This window comes from Peromyscus eremicus, chromosome 13 (genome assembly GCF_949786415.1).
Source record: "Peromyscus eremicus chromosome 13, PerEre_H2_v1, whole genome shotgun sequence".
Classification (NCBI taxonomy): Eukaryota; Metazoa; Chordata; class Mammalia; order Rodentia; family Cricetidae; genus Peromyscus; species Peromyscus eremicus.
This window is the reverse complement of record NC_081429.1, coordinates 44,711,112-44,726,547: the sequence shown is the minus strand read 5'-3', so window position 1 is coordinate 44,726,547 and position 15,436 is coordinate 44,711,112. Positions and strand designations below refer to the sequence as shown.

Here is a 15,436-nt window from a genome sequence, read left to right as displayed (position 1 = left end):
GTGGGGACAAACGGAAGCAGAAGCCATGGTGGAATGCTGCTTACTGGCTTGCTTCACCTTTGTTACCCTGCTACATTTCTCACACAGTGTAGGTCCATCTGCCCTGGGGTAGCATTGCCCACAGTGAGCTTGACCCTCCTACATCAATTAACGATCAAGAAGATGTCCCACAATCATGCCCACAGGTCAGTTTTATAGGGGCAATGCCTCAACTGAAGTCCCATCTTTCCTACTGTGTCAAGTGAACAGTCAAGGTTAACCATCACAAGTCCACCTCTTGGCAACTTGAAACACAAGTAAAATGTGACTCCAGAACTTCCATTAGAATTTAAGTAAAATGCATCATCCCATTGCAATAATCAGTTGTGAACATAAATTAGCATGATCCAATAGCATCTTCTTTGATGCAAGAAGCTTCCTCCCCCAAAGCAGCAACACACTTTTTCAATCCTACTTCCTGTCACAGTAGCTTTGTGGGTATAATGAGGACTGACACTTAATAGACAGACTACATACATTTCAAACTTAGGAAATGATGTCTGAGGAACCCACCATTGGTCATGTAGTTGGGTAAGGACTTTGATTTACTTGCGATGATGGTATTGAGTGAAATTAGTGTGCTGAGGTAGTCCTTCTTCCAAAATTAGTTTTTTATTAATTTTTAAAAGATCCAAATTTTTAAAAGATTAAACACTCAGAAATTTACACTGTAAAATGTTTAGTCTCTTAAAAACAAATGATGTGAGTCTTTGAAGTAGATGACCACTGAAAAGCATGCTATTTAGATACTGGTCTCTTAGTTAAATGTGAAGAGTTTTTGTTCACTGAGAAATGTGTTCCACAGAGTCCTGGAAATGAGAGATGAGAAATAGTCAAATTTAGCTGAGAGCTGTAAGTAATTATCATGCTGTTGTTTTGACTATCAAGAACTCCCAGATGTGTAAGAACTATTGATGAGTGGTTTTGTTTGTTTGTTTGTTTTGTTTTGTTTTGTTTTGTTTTGTTTAAGAGCAAAAGTATATAGTGCTTTTACAGACAACCCAAGTTCGGTTCTCAGGCCCCACACTGTGTAGCTCACAACCACTGTTATTCCATTTGTAAGGGTTCTGATACCCTCTGTGGTCACTGCACTTACCTATGCACACTCATACAGAAACAAATACATAACCACACATCAGTGTCCTTTGGTTTCTAAATAAACTTCATTTCTAAAAAATAAATAAAATAAAATTTTAATTCTTAGAGTTAAAGGTACACTACAGACTTAAATATTTCCCAGATCCTCTTAGGTATGCTAATATATAGGATATTAGGAAACAGCTACTGGCCAGTTGTTTTGTGAAACTTTGCATCATCATATCAACCTGAAATGGAAATACCAAGCAGCATAGGAAGCAACTCTGAGAAGGTTCAAAGTGTGCACACTTGTGTGGAATAGCACCTCTTCCACTTTGGTGAGTGCTTAACCTGTTATTTCCTTTGTAAACATATAAACCAAAATTAATCATTTAAAAACATCAGACATTTTCAGTAGAATCCAATTGTATGGTTTATTTGAATAGGACTCCTCAACCCAGGAGGTCAAATCTTAGAAAAATCTAGAGATGAAAATTAAATATAGTATAGTATCTTAACTAGAACCCTGAAACAGACAAACAAAAAGATTCCAGTTAATAATATATAAATATTGTTTATTAACTATAATGTGTTATATTAGTGAAAGACATTCAGAATTGAAAAAATTATAAATGATGAGTTTGTGGAAACTCTATGCTTCCTGTCCATTTTTTTTACACATCTCAAAGTATTATAAAACACAAAGCCTATTCATTTTTCAAAAAGATACATTAGCAAAGCCTGGACTTCTTTATGTAAGTTTTTTCCTGTACTCACTATGTGCTCTGCACACACACACACACACACAAAGAGATTGGGCCAAAGAAGGGTATGGAAATTTTGATCAGGAATAGTAAAGGACATTGAGGCACACAGAGATTCAGATGCTATGGAAAACAGCTCTGTATCCAGAAGGTGGCTATTTGAATCTGGATAATTTACTTCATCTCTAAGATGTGTGAAGATACCATAACAATTTAAAAAGCACAGTGTTTAGATTCTTCTATCAGGTAATTTGATATTTGACTGGTACATGGTGCAGAATGGAATGGGGGGTAGAATGTTGCTGGATCACCTTTATAAAATGGGCACATTTAGTTTCTCATATGTATACAGAGGGATGTTAATCCTGAGGGTACATTCTTCCTATCAGGTTCCATTCTGGGCTGTTTGCCATACCTCTGGGCATGCTTATTATGTCCTTGGTGATATAACTCAGGACAGATTTACAAGTAACTCTAGTTCATGTGCTTGACCAAGTTTCCAAGTTCCTGTTATTTCAGCAGAAGTTGTAGAAAAACGACTTAAAATGATTACGTGTAATGACTGGTGGTACAGTAAGGGGCGGGCTAATTATAACCATAACAAATGTAACTATTAACTTTTCCTTTGCATTATTTGCTTTAATTTTGTAATCAGTCACACAGGAATAGTTGGAAAAAACTCTTTGGACCATGAAGTTCTTTGCACGTTGTAGGTGAGGTATCTACTCCTAGTTTGTTCATGAGTCCTTCAATCCATGTTTTTAAAGCTAAGCTCTGTATATGCTGTTTAAATATGGTTTTATGGAAGATAAACAGAATACTTTTGGAAACAATTTGGGAGGCTCTCCGGTGTTATAATTAGCTGAGATGAATGGACTGGTCTCATTCTTTTTGATATGAGTAAAAAGCATAGGAAGCGAAGAATAGCATTGGATTCAGAAGCAGGTCCAGCAAGATAACTCAGCAAGTGAAAGTGCTTGTTAGTCAACAAAGACAGCCTGAGAACTTGTGTTCAGTCCCCAGAACCCACATAAAGATGAAAGGAGAGGACTGGCCAACTCCATAAAGTTGTGCTCTGACATATACATGAACACACTGACACATGCATGCATGTACACACACACACACACACACACACACACACACACACACACACACACACACACAAATAATAAGTAAATATAAATTGAGAAACAAACAACTGGTTCTTGGAAATCTGGTAGGAAAGTTTGATCCACAACAGTTTAGTTTATATGTGGGATCTCTAAACAGCTAATAGTAAGAAGTAGGTTCTCTCAAACACTGCCTTGGTTTGTTTGGAAGTCTTCACCTTGGTTACTCTTAAAAAAAAAAAAAAAGTGCTCTTGGTTTCCATTAGAGAGAGTCATTACGTATGTTGTCATCCATTGTGTGGGAACGATAAGCCATCAATAAGACTACATCACCGGCAAGAGCTTTCCAAATGGAGGGGTGAATCACCCAGCCAGTTACATCTCCAAACTTAGTAGCATCCGCATGGAAGAGAAGGTCATACGGTATCTTCCACTCACTTAAGGTTAAGAAAATGCCTCCCCCACAGTGAATCCATCCTCTGCTGTAATTCCCAACTTCCTCGCTCACGTCAACGCTGTAGCATTTTCAGATCCTACTTGACTTAGTAGTGAAATGAGATCATTAAGCACAACGTAACTCTAACACTATTGTTTTCGGTTTTGTTTTCTTTTTTTTATCCGTAAGATTTCGGCTTGTAGAAAAATGTCAGACCCTGTTGTATTATAGGTAGAGTTAAGAAATGTTTATTGAAAAATTTAGTCAATAACCTTCATTCGTTACATAATACATACATAGTACTCAGAAAACTATATCTAAGTGGCTTGATGTGAATACTTTTGAAATGAAAGTACTGGCCATTTTCTCTTCAGGTTCTCTTGGAAGTTGTATTTTTAAAGGGTAGTTGAGTTTATCTGATAATCTAATATTCTCTAGACATACCTCTTCCTGCCTTTTTCTTATTTTTCTCATGCTGCAAATTTCCCCAATACACAATTCTTTGACTAATGCGTCAATATTTAGACTGTATGTCAAAGACATTGGTTAAGATGGGTCCTGAGGTACGGTTGTTGTTGTTATTGTTTTGGGGGTTGTTAAAAATGTATATGATTTCACGGAACATTGCAAAAATTCTTTGCAAAAACAATATAAAGGTAAAAATTGTGTTGGTAACATGTTAACATTTTTAAAAGAATGGTTATTGATAAAGTAAGCCACTGATTTGACCTCAAATTTTCCTCTACTTTAGTACTGATGCATTTTTAGATCAGGAGATTGCCCAAAGTGATAACTAACACACATACACATTCTGTCTTCAGGAGACAGTACAAAGCTCTGAAGGATGGCTGATGAGCGGAAAGACGATGGAAAGGCACCACACTGGACGTCAGCCTCACTGACCGAGGCAGCTGCACACCCTCACCCTCCAGAGATGAAGGACCAAGGCGGGGCAGGGGAAGGGCTGAGCCGCAGCGCCAATGGATTTCCATACAGAGAGGAGGAGGAGGGCGCCTTTGGGGAGCACGGGTCACAGGGCACCTATTCAGATACCAAAGAGAACGGCATCAACGGAGAGCTGACCTCGGCTGACAGAGAAACAGCAGGTAACTGAGGGCCGCCAGGATTTCTTTGTGCTTTGTAGTCTGGTTACTCTGAAAGTGAATTAATTTGCAGCAGCTAGTCCTTTCACTCTGCAAGGACTGGAGTGGTCAGGAGAAGTCAGTGCCCTAACAAGTCAAGCATCAAGCCCCATGGCAGTTAGCCTGACTTCCCCCAACTTGGTTGTCGTCTTGATCTTGTTTCTCACCTTCGTTTTTACTACCCTAATCTTTATAGGCAAAATACTCAGCGTATGTATATTTTGCCATGAACTGTCAGTATTTTAACCCATTGGAGAAAAAAAAAAAAACACAATGTTTTGTTCTTATTTCCTTGAGTCACATTGGGCCTGACTAAGTCCAATGGATTGATTAGTAGCATATTTCTTTTTAGTGTAGAAAGAACTGCCAACCATCTCATCAGCCTTCCAAAGAAGCAGGAGAGAGGAGAAGGGAGATGAGCATGCATGTTCAAATATAGGGGCCTTTCACTGTTTCCCGGCTTTCTAAAAATCAATACCCTGAGGCTGAAAGAACAATATGATATCACTGATAATTTTTACTTTTAATTTTTATTTTTGTTTTATGTATATGAGTATTCTACCTGCATATATATTTATACCACATGCAGGCTGTGCCCACAGAGGCCAGAAGAGGGCATTGGATACCCTGGTACTGGAGTTACAGATGGTTGTGAACCACCATGTGGTTCTGGGAATAAAACTTGGGTCCTCTGGGAGAGCAATCAGTGCTGTCCTGAGCAATCTCTCCAGCCCCCAATATAACTAACTCTTGCATACTTCTTTTTAAAGTACTTTCATTGATACTATCCTAAATGGACCCATAAATATAAAGTATAAATGAAAAGAAACATTACCTTACAATATAGCATTCTTCATCAACCATTTCCTTTTTTTCTGATACTCAGAAGTTTCTCTATTAGAACTTACAGACAGCGGATTGCTTCTTCAAAAAACTGAACAAATTGCAAGTAGTCGAATAAAGAGGCAGCTGCACTGTCCTCTTCAAAGCCATCCCTTACTTATTTGAAGATCGATTTCTGTGCCACATCAATTAAACTGTGATGTTTATCCACTATACACTCTGGTCAAAATACCTTACATAGAAGGTATGGGGGTATACTCAGTGTTAGAGCACATACTTAGCATGCACAATGTTCTTGGTACAAATTATGTGTGTGTGTGTGTGTGCATACACATGTGTAAACATGTATATACATATATATATGCATGTTTGATTTTAATGAGGAAATGGTAAAGACATTTTAAGTGACAGAAGAAAATTTATAATACACAGTATAAATTTTTAAACACAAGTTTAGTGGGGTGTTTTCTACATACTAAATGTTGTATTAGCTTCCATACAAAATCCTATGCCCAGACTCCATGAATCCGAGGGTCTCATGGCATATGACCTCTATGTAAACTAATTTGCATACAAATCATGGGGTGTTAAGTGCCAAATGAGAAGTATGGAAAGGCAACGTTTAAATGGGATTGTTTTTACTTAGGACAAATTTTCCCAAATGTGTCCTGAAGTGCCAAATAAATTCCCAGGGATATAGCAAGATAGTATATCTATTCAGTGAAGCACAGGGTAACTCGGTCTGCCAAACACTACAGAAGCCATTAGCTTGTGGTGGTTCTGTTTCACCATTAGCACACTCTGTCTCCCTCTTAAAGACTGTGTGTCTTCTTCACTAAGTTCAGTCTTCTCCAGTTGCTCTGCTACAAGGCCTCTGAGAACTCCATAAAGGCCCCTGCAGAATTCCATGAGCATGGGAAAAGAGGATGGCACTATCTCTTGACTGAACCAGGAAATTGAGAAGCTGTGTAGTGCTCCAAGGAGACAGACATCTTAATAAGACATTGTGATTGAAATGAAATGAAGATACTCTTGCCTTTCACGGTTGCAGTGATGATTATAAAACAGTATAAAGTGTATAAAGCCAGTGCTCCAAGACATAGTGTCTATTAGTTACCATCATTGTGGGTGGCAGTGGTGGTGACAGCCTTGAACAAGGACTTTTGCTCTCTGGCTGAATACAGTGGAACTTGATGAGGGTGGGACCCCCACTGAAAGGACCCTGATAGGTTTGAGGCAAAAGGGGATGAACACCAGCTACAGCATCATGGTTAGAAGGAAGGAAAGAGATAATGGTGCAGACCAAGAGTTTCCTTATCATCCCATCCTGCAGCCCCTGGCTTTACAGCTGCAGTGTTCAATAAATGTGTGTTGTTGGGCCAATGACTGAATGATCAGGCAAAGGCAAAGACAGTCTTTTTCAAGTTAATTTGAAAACTATACTTTTGTCCCCTGATTTTAGAGACCTTTGTTGTTGCATTGCTGTTGGTTTGTTTTTGGTGTTTGTTTTTGTTTTTAAGCAGGGTAGCACTCTGTAACCCAAGCTGGCCTTGAACTCGCTATATAGTCCAGACTCAACTTAAAGTCAAGGTTATCCCCTTATCTCAGCATCCCAAGTGGCTGGATTACAGATATGTATGCACCACCATGCCAGTGTAGCTTGGTCTCTTCAATACTCAACACATGACCCTTATTGACTACCATGGAGCAATACAATGCAATATAGAAAAAAAATCACTGTGTATAGTATGCTTGTTCAAGCCATGGACAACTAGTATCATTTAATATTCTATTTATTCAGTGGTCTTAATGAAGTATTTAACAGTATCAGAAAAATCTATTTGTCAGGTCAATGTGTACTTGCCAGCTTCCTTGAGAAGATAATATAAATTAAATTCAACTCACTAGTATTTCTTTTGAGTGATAGTGTCAGGAACATTCAGTGTTTATGGTGGACTCATCTCAGCAGGTATTAAATGAGTCTTACGTTATCCTGCAGAAATTGATTTCTCAGTGTTCATATGTATACTCACAGTGACAGAGGTGGTATAGCATCATCTGTGGGTTGCCATAGTGATGTTTTCAATCTAAACTATGGTGTGATTTTTAAACTAACTCCTTCTAAAAATAACAGACCAATTATTGAATCCCTAAGATGTGCAAGTGTGGAAAGCTGTAGGGAGAGAAGGAATGTAAAACTTGGTTTCCTCATACTTACAAAGAATGCTCCAATGATAAGTTAGTACACAGTCAGCTTCTTTCCAAACAAGTTTAATAAAATAACTGTTCTAGTTGATGTTTTATGGGTAACTTCCTTAAAAATGTGCTGTAAATAATCCTGTATAAGCAAATCCTCTTAAATCTCACTATGGAATTTTTAAAACGCTATGCTTTGAGGATGGTGACCTTCTAGGAACTGGTGTTATATTTGGAGATGAACATTTCAAGGACCAAAGAGTTCATTCTTCTTTTCACTCACCTGCAGTGCAGAAGTATATTGCATTTCCCCCACAAAAATAATCTTCAAAAGCAAAACTGTTCACATAAAGCACTCCTCAGGGGAAGGAGGTCCTCGGCTATGCTTGTAGTAAGCCAGGAAATTCCTCAAATTGACTCAAAACTATTTTTTCTGCTTTCTTCTTGGCTATGGTGGTTGTCTCTTCATTTCCAGAAGTTTTTTTTTTCCCCTGAGCTTGTTTGTATATCTCTATAAACAGGATTACACAGTGGAAGTGTCATGTCTTCCTAACACTGGGCCTCCTTCAGTCCTACCTTCTTCTCTCTCACGCACTATTTGAATATTCATTATCATTTATGGGCTTTGAGACGTTTTAAAGATGAGCATCCATCATCAACTTATCTTTGTTCTTGTGCACTGAGACCAGTATTGGAAAGCAGGATATGTTAGAAGGGAATAATATTTTAATTTTACTGCTTTACCCTTGTCCAGATGCTGTCTCCTGCCATACAATGTAAATGCATGCCCATGGAAAGATGGGTGGAATTATTTTCTCAACTCTAATTTTGATGCTTTATATCTTTGGCCTTTTTAAAGGACACATAGGAACATGTAAAAACATGTGAAGCTATTCAGAATCAAGCCGCCTAACCAAAGGGTAGTTTTTTTTTCTTTTTAAATTGTTTTCCAAAGTATAATTGAGAAGAAAAAATGGCTTATAATAATCCATTCCTTTCCTTTGCACTTTGTTGAAGAAAGCAAGAGAAATACATTTTGGTCCCCACAGAGTTCCACATCTGAGTGACAACTAGACACCTCATCTATAAGTTTCTTATCCAGGAGCAAGGCTCAAAGTTACGTTAGAATTTATATTAAAATAGCATGAGGTTACTTGCAAAAATACAGAAAAGAATTGATTCGTATCTATAAAATCTATAAATCTTTGTATCTAAAAGTCTATAAAACTTTAATCAGAACATCATTGTAGGAAGTGGAAGTTTTAAAAGTTACCTTTCAAGTAATGCTTTAAGGATGTGGAGACACAGTTTCCATAGTCAGTGTGCTCCTGACTTGGCAATATAACTGATTGTCACTTCATTTGGTGTCTTGTTGTCTATGGTATTGAATCTTACCCTTAATGAGTCTAATTATGAAATCATTTTGATAAAATGTTTCCTGGTTGTAAAAGGCATATCTGCAAAGTATTAATTCTGCATGCCTCACCTTGCTCTGAATACCACTATCTATCCTGGCTCCTTTTCATTCCCCAAGGGTAGTTGGAAAAACTGGAGCCTGCTCTCCTTATCCTTATTGACATCCATGGACAGAGCCAACTGTGAATTAAATGAATTAGAAAGAAATGGTATACGGACAGGATAACTGTGTTTTCCTGCAAGTCATTGTTTCTTACACAATGCAGAATATCAATTATTAACAAAGAGTTTATACATGGTAACCAGTAATATTCATAGTCTAGAGATGGTGTAATGCGTATAGGAGGATTGCAGAGGCTTTATGCAAACATGGCATTTTATGTAAGGACTTGAAGAACAGAATTTGATGTGAGAGGGGTCCTTCAGCCATCACCCCACCCAAAGACACTGAAGGACAACTGTGTACTTAGAACCACATCTTGAAAATTTGTATAGGGTCACAGGCTTCAACATGGCTCTTCAGTTTGTATACTATCACGGCTTTGATCACATTCTATCATTTTGGGATGTCCACAAAGATATCTATCATTAGTGTTTCCATTTACAAATGAGAAAATTAGGACACAGTCTGATTAAAAGAGTTATTCAGAGATGCTCATTTAGACGATGAGGGTGTTGAATTGAGAACCCAATGACCAGAAGCCCTGTGCACCTTGGTTTCATTCTGAGTTGTCCATTCCCCAAGAAAAGACTGTGTAAATTTTGTGTATACTTTATCATTTATTTGCTTTCTAAGCAGGCTGCTGACTGTCAAGGCTTTTAAGATTTCTTTAGAATAGAGTTAATTGGGGGGGGGGGTCTCAGAATTAATCTTGTAAATTTTGCCATTTGTCCTTTATTGGAAAACATTAATGGAATTTGGCCATTCCCTTGCCATACTTTCAAATAATACAACAGTTATTTGGAAGGAATCTAGAAGATGAGCTTTCCTATCTAACCCTCCTCAGGTGTAGTCAACCCCTGAAAGCATTTGCTACCTGGTCCAGGCTTCTTGCCTGATAGAAGACAGCTCCTCTACTGCCCCTCTGCAGCAGGCCCCATCCAAGGCAGGCAAAGTGCACATTCCTGTTACAGAACTCACATTCACACTCCTGGAGCATGGCATAAAATCATAGCGTGATTCTCAGTTTCCTCCTGAGTGGAGAAAGAAGGGAAGCAGAGGGGGGAAAGATATTTATAGATGTTAAAATATGCAAGTGTTCACAAGCAGACTTTGGTGACTTCAACAGGCCTCAGGCATGATGGTTGGACAAAACAGGTCCTGAGATGAAGTGGTTCTTTTTTCAATATCACTTGGGGTAAATATAAAAACTAAAGGGCATTTCTTTACCTTACTCCTAACCATTCCCTACAATGCCTTTTCTTCCCCCTGGCGTGTCTATATTTCTAGATCTGCCCCCCACCCAGGAGACAGTAGAGCCTTCTCTACACTTTAACATCCCCATAGCTCAAGCAGCCCCATGAGAGACAGACCCTGACCCAGACACATACATTAATTGTTGCAAAGATTGCATAGCGGAGCTGGAAAGCACAGGATGGGGTTATGGGGGCAAGGTTGTCATCACTCATATGAAAACAGCAGATAGCTCTAACCTTCTCTTCATTCGTCCTTTTCAACCTTAGAAAAGTGAAAACTGCTTTTTGTTACCCTTCTATCTTCCATGCCTCCATTTCTAAATTGAGATCCTCCTTAAAATACAATCTATTGCGCATACTTTATTAATGTATGCAGAACAAAATAATGCGGGGCCGTTTCTCCAGCAAAATGACTAAAGCTCTCCACATCAGCCCCTGAGGCAAATAAACAAGCAGGCCTAACAATACAAAAGGTTGCAGATTTTCTTCTTCTTCTTGTTGCCATGCCAACCACTCATTGCTCTGGCTGCCATTTCCCTGAGCTCCGCAGAGAGAGGCGTGTGCAGAGCAGTTACTTAGCATTCAAGGGTGGATCTGCAGAAAAACACACAGCCTCACTGCAAAGCGTTGGGCCTGGCGGCGCCGGTGGAGAAAACCAGAAAATGGGGATCTTTTCAGTGTTTTCCTCATGAAGGTTAGGCATTTGGGCTAGAAAGAATGAGAGAGAGACGGATTTTTTTTTAATTAAGGCAGTTCCACGAGGTTTGTATCTGTTGTTTGCTTTGTCCTGTGTGGTCTCTAGAAGATGAAGTGGGTGTGGGTGTTCGTTTCTGTCATACTATGTGGCTTGTGGTGTTGATGCCTACTAGGTCTGAGCCTATCAGGTCCAGCTTACATGGACAGTGTCATAAAGAATGTGATTCTTGCTCTTGGGAAAGAATGGGCTTCTATGTACCAGGTAATCCCAGCTAGAGCTTTCTATGCTTTACAAAATAGAGGAAAGGCTGAGCGCTGGATAAAGTTTGTCATTTAAATATCCGGTCGGATGGTGGTTGTCACATCATTGTTGCTTCTCAGTCAAAGTGAGAGTGAGATGACATTGTCTTAAGCCAGTGATTCTGAGTCAAAATATTAGGAAAATCAATTTCTCAAGACCGCTTCGATTAAACCCAATGACTCAGCAAATTGAAGTGTTATTTTCTTTCTTGGAATTTTAAATGCCTACAGACTTTTGAGTTGTGATGAGCAAAGCTCTATATACACACAAACACACCACACACACATACATTCACACACACACACACACACACACACACACACACACACACATTGAATTAAATGTAAGTATAACTTAATTATATTTTGTTTTTCAAACTTTCTCCTAGTCTGTATTTTCTAGAATCTTGCCATGGTTTTTCCTTTCTAACTTGCTGTTGTATTTTATCATTGTGATTTCGTTCATTGCTTTCCAATCTCTGAGGGTTAAAAAAAAAATCTCGATTTAGAGAAAAATTCTCAGCAGTTCCTAAGATCTTTTTCGTTTAAAATGAATACAGGAAAATAATAAGTAGTGGAAGTGACTCTTCTGAGATTCATTCCTAGACTGTAGTAAGCCTTTGATTTGATTAATATTATGAAGGAACTTTTGATGTCCCCTGTGTTTGTAAGTATTCTATTCTCTCCTCACAAAACAAAAAAGGAAAAAGAAAGAGAGGGAGGGAGGGATTGGGAGAGGAAGAAATGTGGTGGTAATTTTTAACAATAATTTTCCACGTATCCTGAGAATTTATGAATCATTGAGAAATAATGTGTTATTTGAGTTATATAGTAATATATATTTACATAGCCATGCATCCATAAGTATATAGCTACTTTGACAATATTGCTAGCTTTTATCAGATGTATTTGGCATTGGATGACAAGTATCTGGGTTTTCAATTTGCTTCTGTTGCCGTCGGAAGGTTACTAAGTAGATGGGGAATACTTTGCAGTCAACACGCCTCTCTTTTTTTCCACAAGCTACTAAGATACACTGATTTTCTGCTTTGGTGTGTCGGGCCCTTCTCCCTTCCTCCTGGTACCTTCATGCTTCACTGCTCCTTAGCATGTTACAGAGAGCATCTGCACCTGCTCCCAGAGGAGTATGGAAATTCACATCAAGAGCAGATGAATAGAACAACTGGTGCTGCCTTGCAGCCCTGGTACTTTCAGTCTTATCTGACCAGGCATTGTGAATCCCGGGAGAAAAGGCTAAACCACATGCTACCAGCTCACCATGCAGCAACTCTCAGAAAATGAGTCACACTGTTCAGCTACACTCATAAAAAATACAGTTCTAACCTAGCCACGCTGGTGAGCAGAGAGAAAAGGGGATAGGCCTTGGGCTCTCCATCTTTTAACAGCTATGTAAATGCTAGGTATTTACCAGAATATGAAAGTAAAATGTCTGTGTTTAAAATTTATTGCAAGAATATTCAGAATTTCACTAAGCATTAAACTTAGGTAGATAAAGAGGAAGAAACAATTCCAGGACAAATCATCTATACTACAGCGTCCTGAGCACTAGACTTGAGTCTAAATTGGAAGTATAGATCAGGACTGTACTGGCAAATGAGTAACGCCTTTCTTTATGGCCTTCTGCAGCCTGAATGATCAGTCCTCTGAATGAACTAAAAACCTTCTTTTTGTGTCACAGTTTTCTGGTACCAAGCCAATCTGTGATGGTTTCATTCAAGAGCAGTATTGTGTGACATAATTGGGAAAACATTTGGGAAGGGTTCTCAGAAGTCTACCAGCAAAGGCAGAGAGCTGCTGTGATCTCAATCTCTGGTTTAGCTTTCCTAAACACCTGCAGGGACTATGGTTATATGTTTCTAAGAGCATCCATCCAGGTGTCCATCTACTGAGGTTATTTATTAACTAGTTTTTATACCAAGACTGTAAATGCTATGAACTTGTACTCTGCTTTTCTTTATTTGGCATACATTACTCTATTTCCTGGTGTAGATTCTAATAAATATTTTAATTAACACAGAAAGAGATTGAGAACCTATGTATGGAGTTAAGAATGGAAATCACATAGACAAAATTGTGCTACAAAAAGGATACTGCAGTGTGAGTAATGCATTTGTGAGAAAGACTGAATCAGAACAATATATTGGGAATGAAAGAAGAAATTGAGAATCAATGAGATGAAGCTGGATTCATTGTCAAGATGAGAGAGCTGTTAGTTGCCATAGAAAGTAATTTCCCCATTTCAGTGGGGAAAATGTTACCAGAAGTGACTTTCTGTAAAAGTGGGGGTGAGAATTGGAGGGTTGGGAATAACAAAAGCACATAGCACATCTAATCAGAGACATTTGCTTGATAACTGCGGAATCGGAAATAATATGAAAAGTTAAGATCAACAAACTTCTGAGAGACATAAAAAATCTAACAGATAAGAATTATACAGATGCCCAGTAATTCTCTATTTTCATTCTTGCAAAACTGAGCCCAGTGTAACATTGGCCTGGATGGGAAAATGTCCCCCAAATAGCTTGAGATGGGAACACAGACATGCATGTCCTATTTGATCCTCTGGTTGTAAGGTAAAGATTGATTCGCCCTTCTGTGTCAAGAGTACTGGAAATCTCAATCCTGATTAAAGGACAGCCTGAGCCTTAAAGTATATTGTATGTTCTCCATCATAGGCTCAATTGTACTCATTTAGAGGAGTACAGTGATACTAACTTGGAAAGATCATACCCTAATTTTGAAAATCATCTGAGTAGACTATGATTGATGTCCCATTTTCTCTGTTTCATCTCTGAGTCCTTGAAATGACTTTTCAAATGGTAAGGGTTTAGATAGTAATCAGTACTTGTATATTGAAACATGAAAATTATACATTGACTATAGGAAAAAGAAATTTTGCTGTAGACAGAGCTGAGCATTGAGCCTAGGGCCTTGTTCTTATAAGCAAGCCCTCTACTGTGAGCTACATCCCTGTCCTAGGAAAATGTGTGTGTGTGTATGTGTGTGTGTGTGTGTGTGTGTGTGTGTGTGTGTGTGTGTGTGTGTTTTCAATTGGATGTATTTGTTTTGTCTTGTTGTTTAAAGGGGGGCTTCCTGTGATGCATTCTTTTCTTTTTAGATAATAGGTTGAGCTGTAAATATGTGTTTCCTTTATAAGCAGCACAGAAGGCCAAATAATTGAATATGTTTTCTCCTTGGATCATGTTTCATTTGAATGCCCAAACTTGTCATCTTCCTTTAACAAAAGGTTATTGGCTATTATCAACTTGAAAAGCAAAGATTTGAAACATTGCAAAGACTGGAATAGAGGCTGGAATGTAGCCCAGTATAGACTCACTGCCTGGATGTGTGAGACCCTGGGTTTCATCCCCAGTGCTGAAAAATAATCCCACTAGACTGCAATTGCTGTTTGTGGTGCTTTTCTAAAAGACAGTACACATGGTGATATATAAAAGCGGGCTTATCTTTTCTTTCTCCCAATCCCTTTTTTGTTTGTTTGACATGAGGACTATAGATACACACCAATGAGTTGTGAAAATTGACCTTTTCCTAAAAAAGCAAAGCACTATGTTGACACAGGATTATAAAGCATGTTAGATATTGTCCTCAGGCCATTCCTTGCCTAACTCTTCTAAGTCCTTATTTCAATAAGAAACAAATGATTGTGTTTGCAACACAAAATGTAGCCACTATGGAAAGCACAGTTTAGGAGGGTGAGGTCGTTTAGTTGGGGAATCAGTCACCCCCGGCCTTCATTCAATGACATGTCAGCCAATTGTAAGAGAATATTCAGTACTTACAATTCTCATTGGGGCCACGTTTAACTTGTACATCTGATCCAAGTACATTTGGGATTATGCTCAAGATCTTGGCCGTTAGTGTCATAGATTTCCTTTCTTGTTGTTAATTGTGAATTCACATTTTGCAGCCAGTATCAGTTCACAAATATGAATTTGGTATTTTGATATGAAAATGTAT

At 38.4% G+C, this 15,436-nt stretch overlaps 1 protein-coding gene across 14 annotated transcripts in view; it reads left to right on the top strand.

Moving 5' to 3' along the window:
• Positions 1–15,436, top strand: part of Map2 (microtubule associated protein 2) — a 152,405-nt gene that overhangs the window by 82,661 nt on the left and 54,308 nt on the right. For all 14 annotated transcript variants that reach the window (XM_059278832.1, XM_059278830.1, XM_059278831.1 and 11 more), the window contains one exon: positions 4,250–4,534. In XM_059278832.1, the coding sequence (XP_059134815.1) occupies positions 4,273–4,534 (262 nt within the window). In that variant the 5' untranslated portion in view covers positions 4,250–4,272. The remainder of the gene's footprint in view (positions 1–4,249; positions 4,535–15,436) is intronic.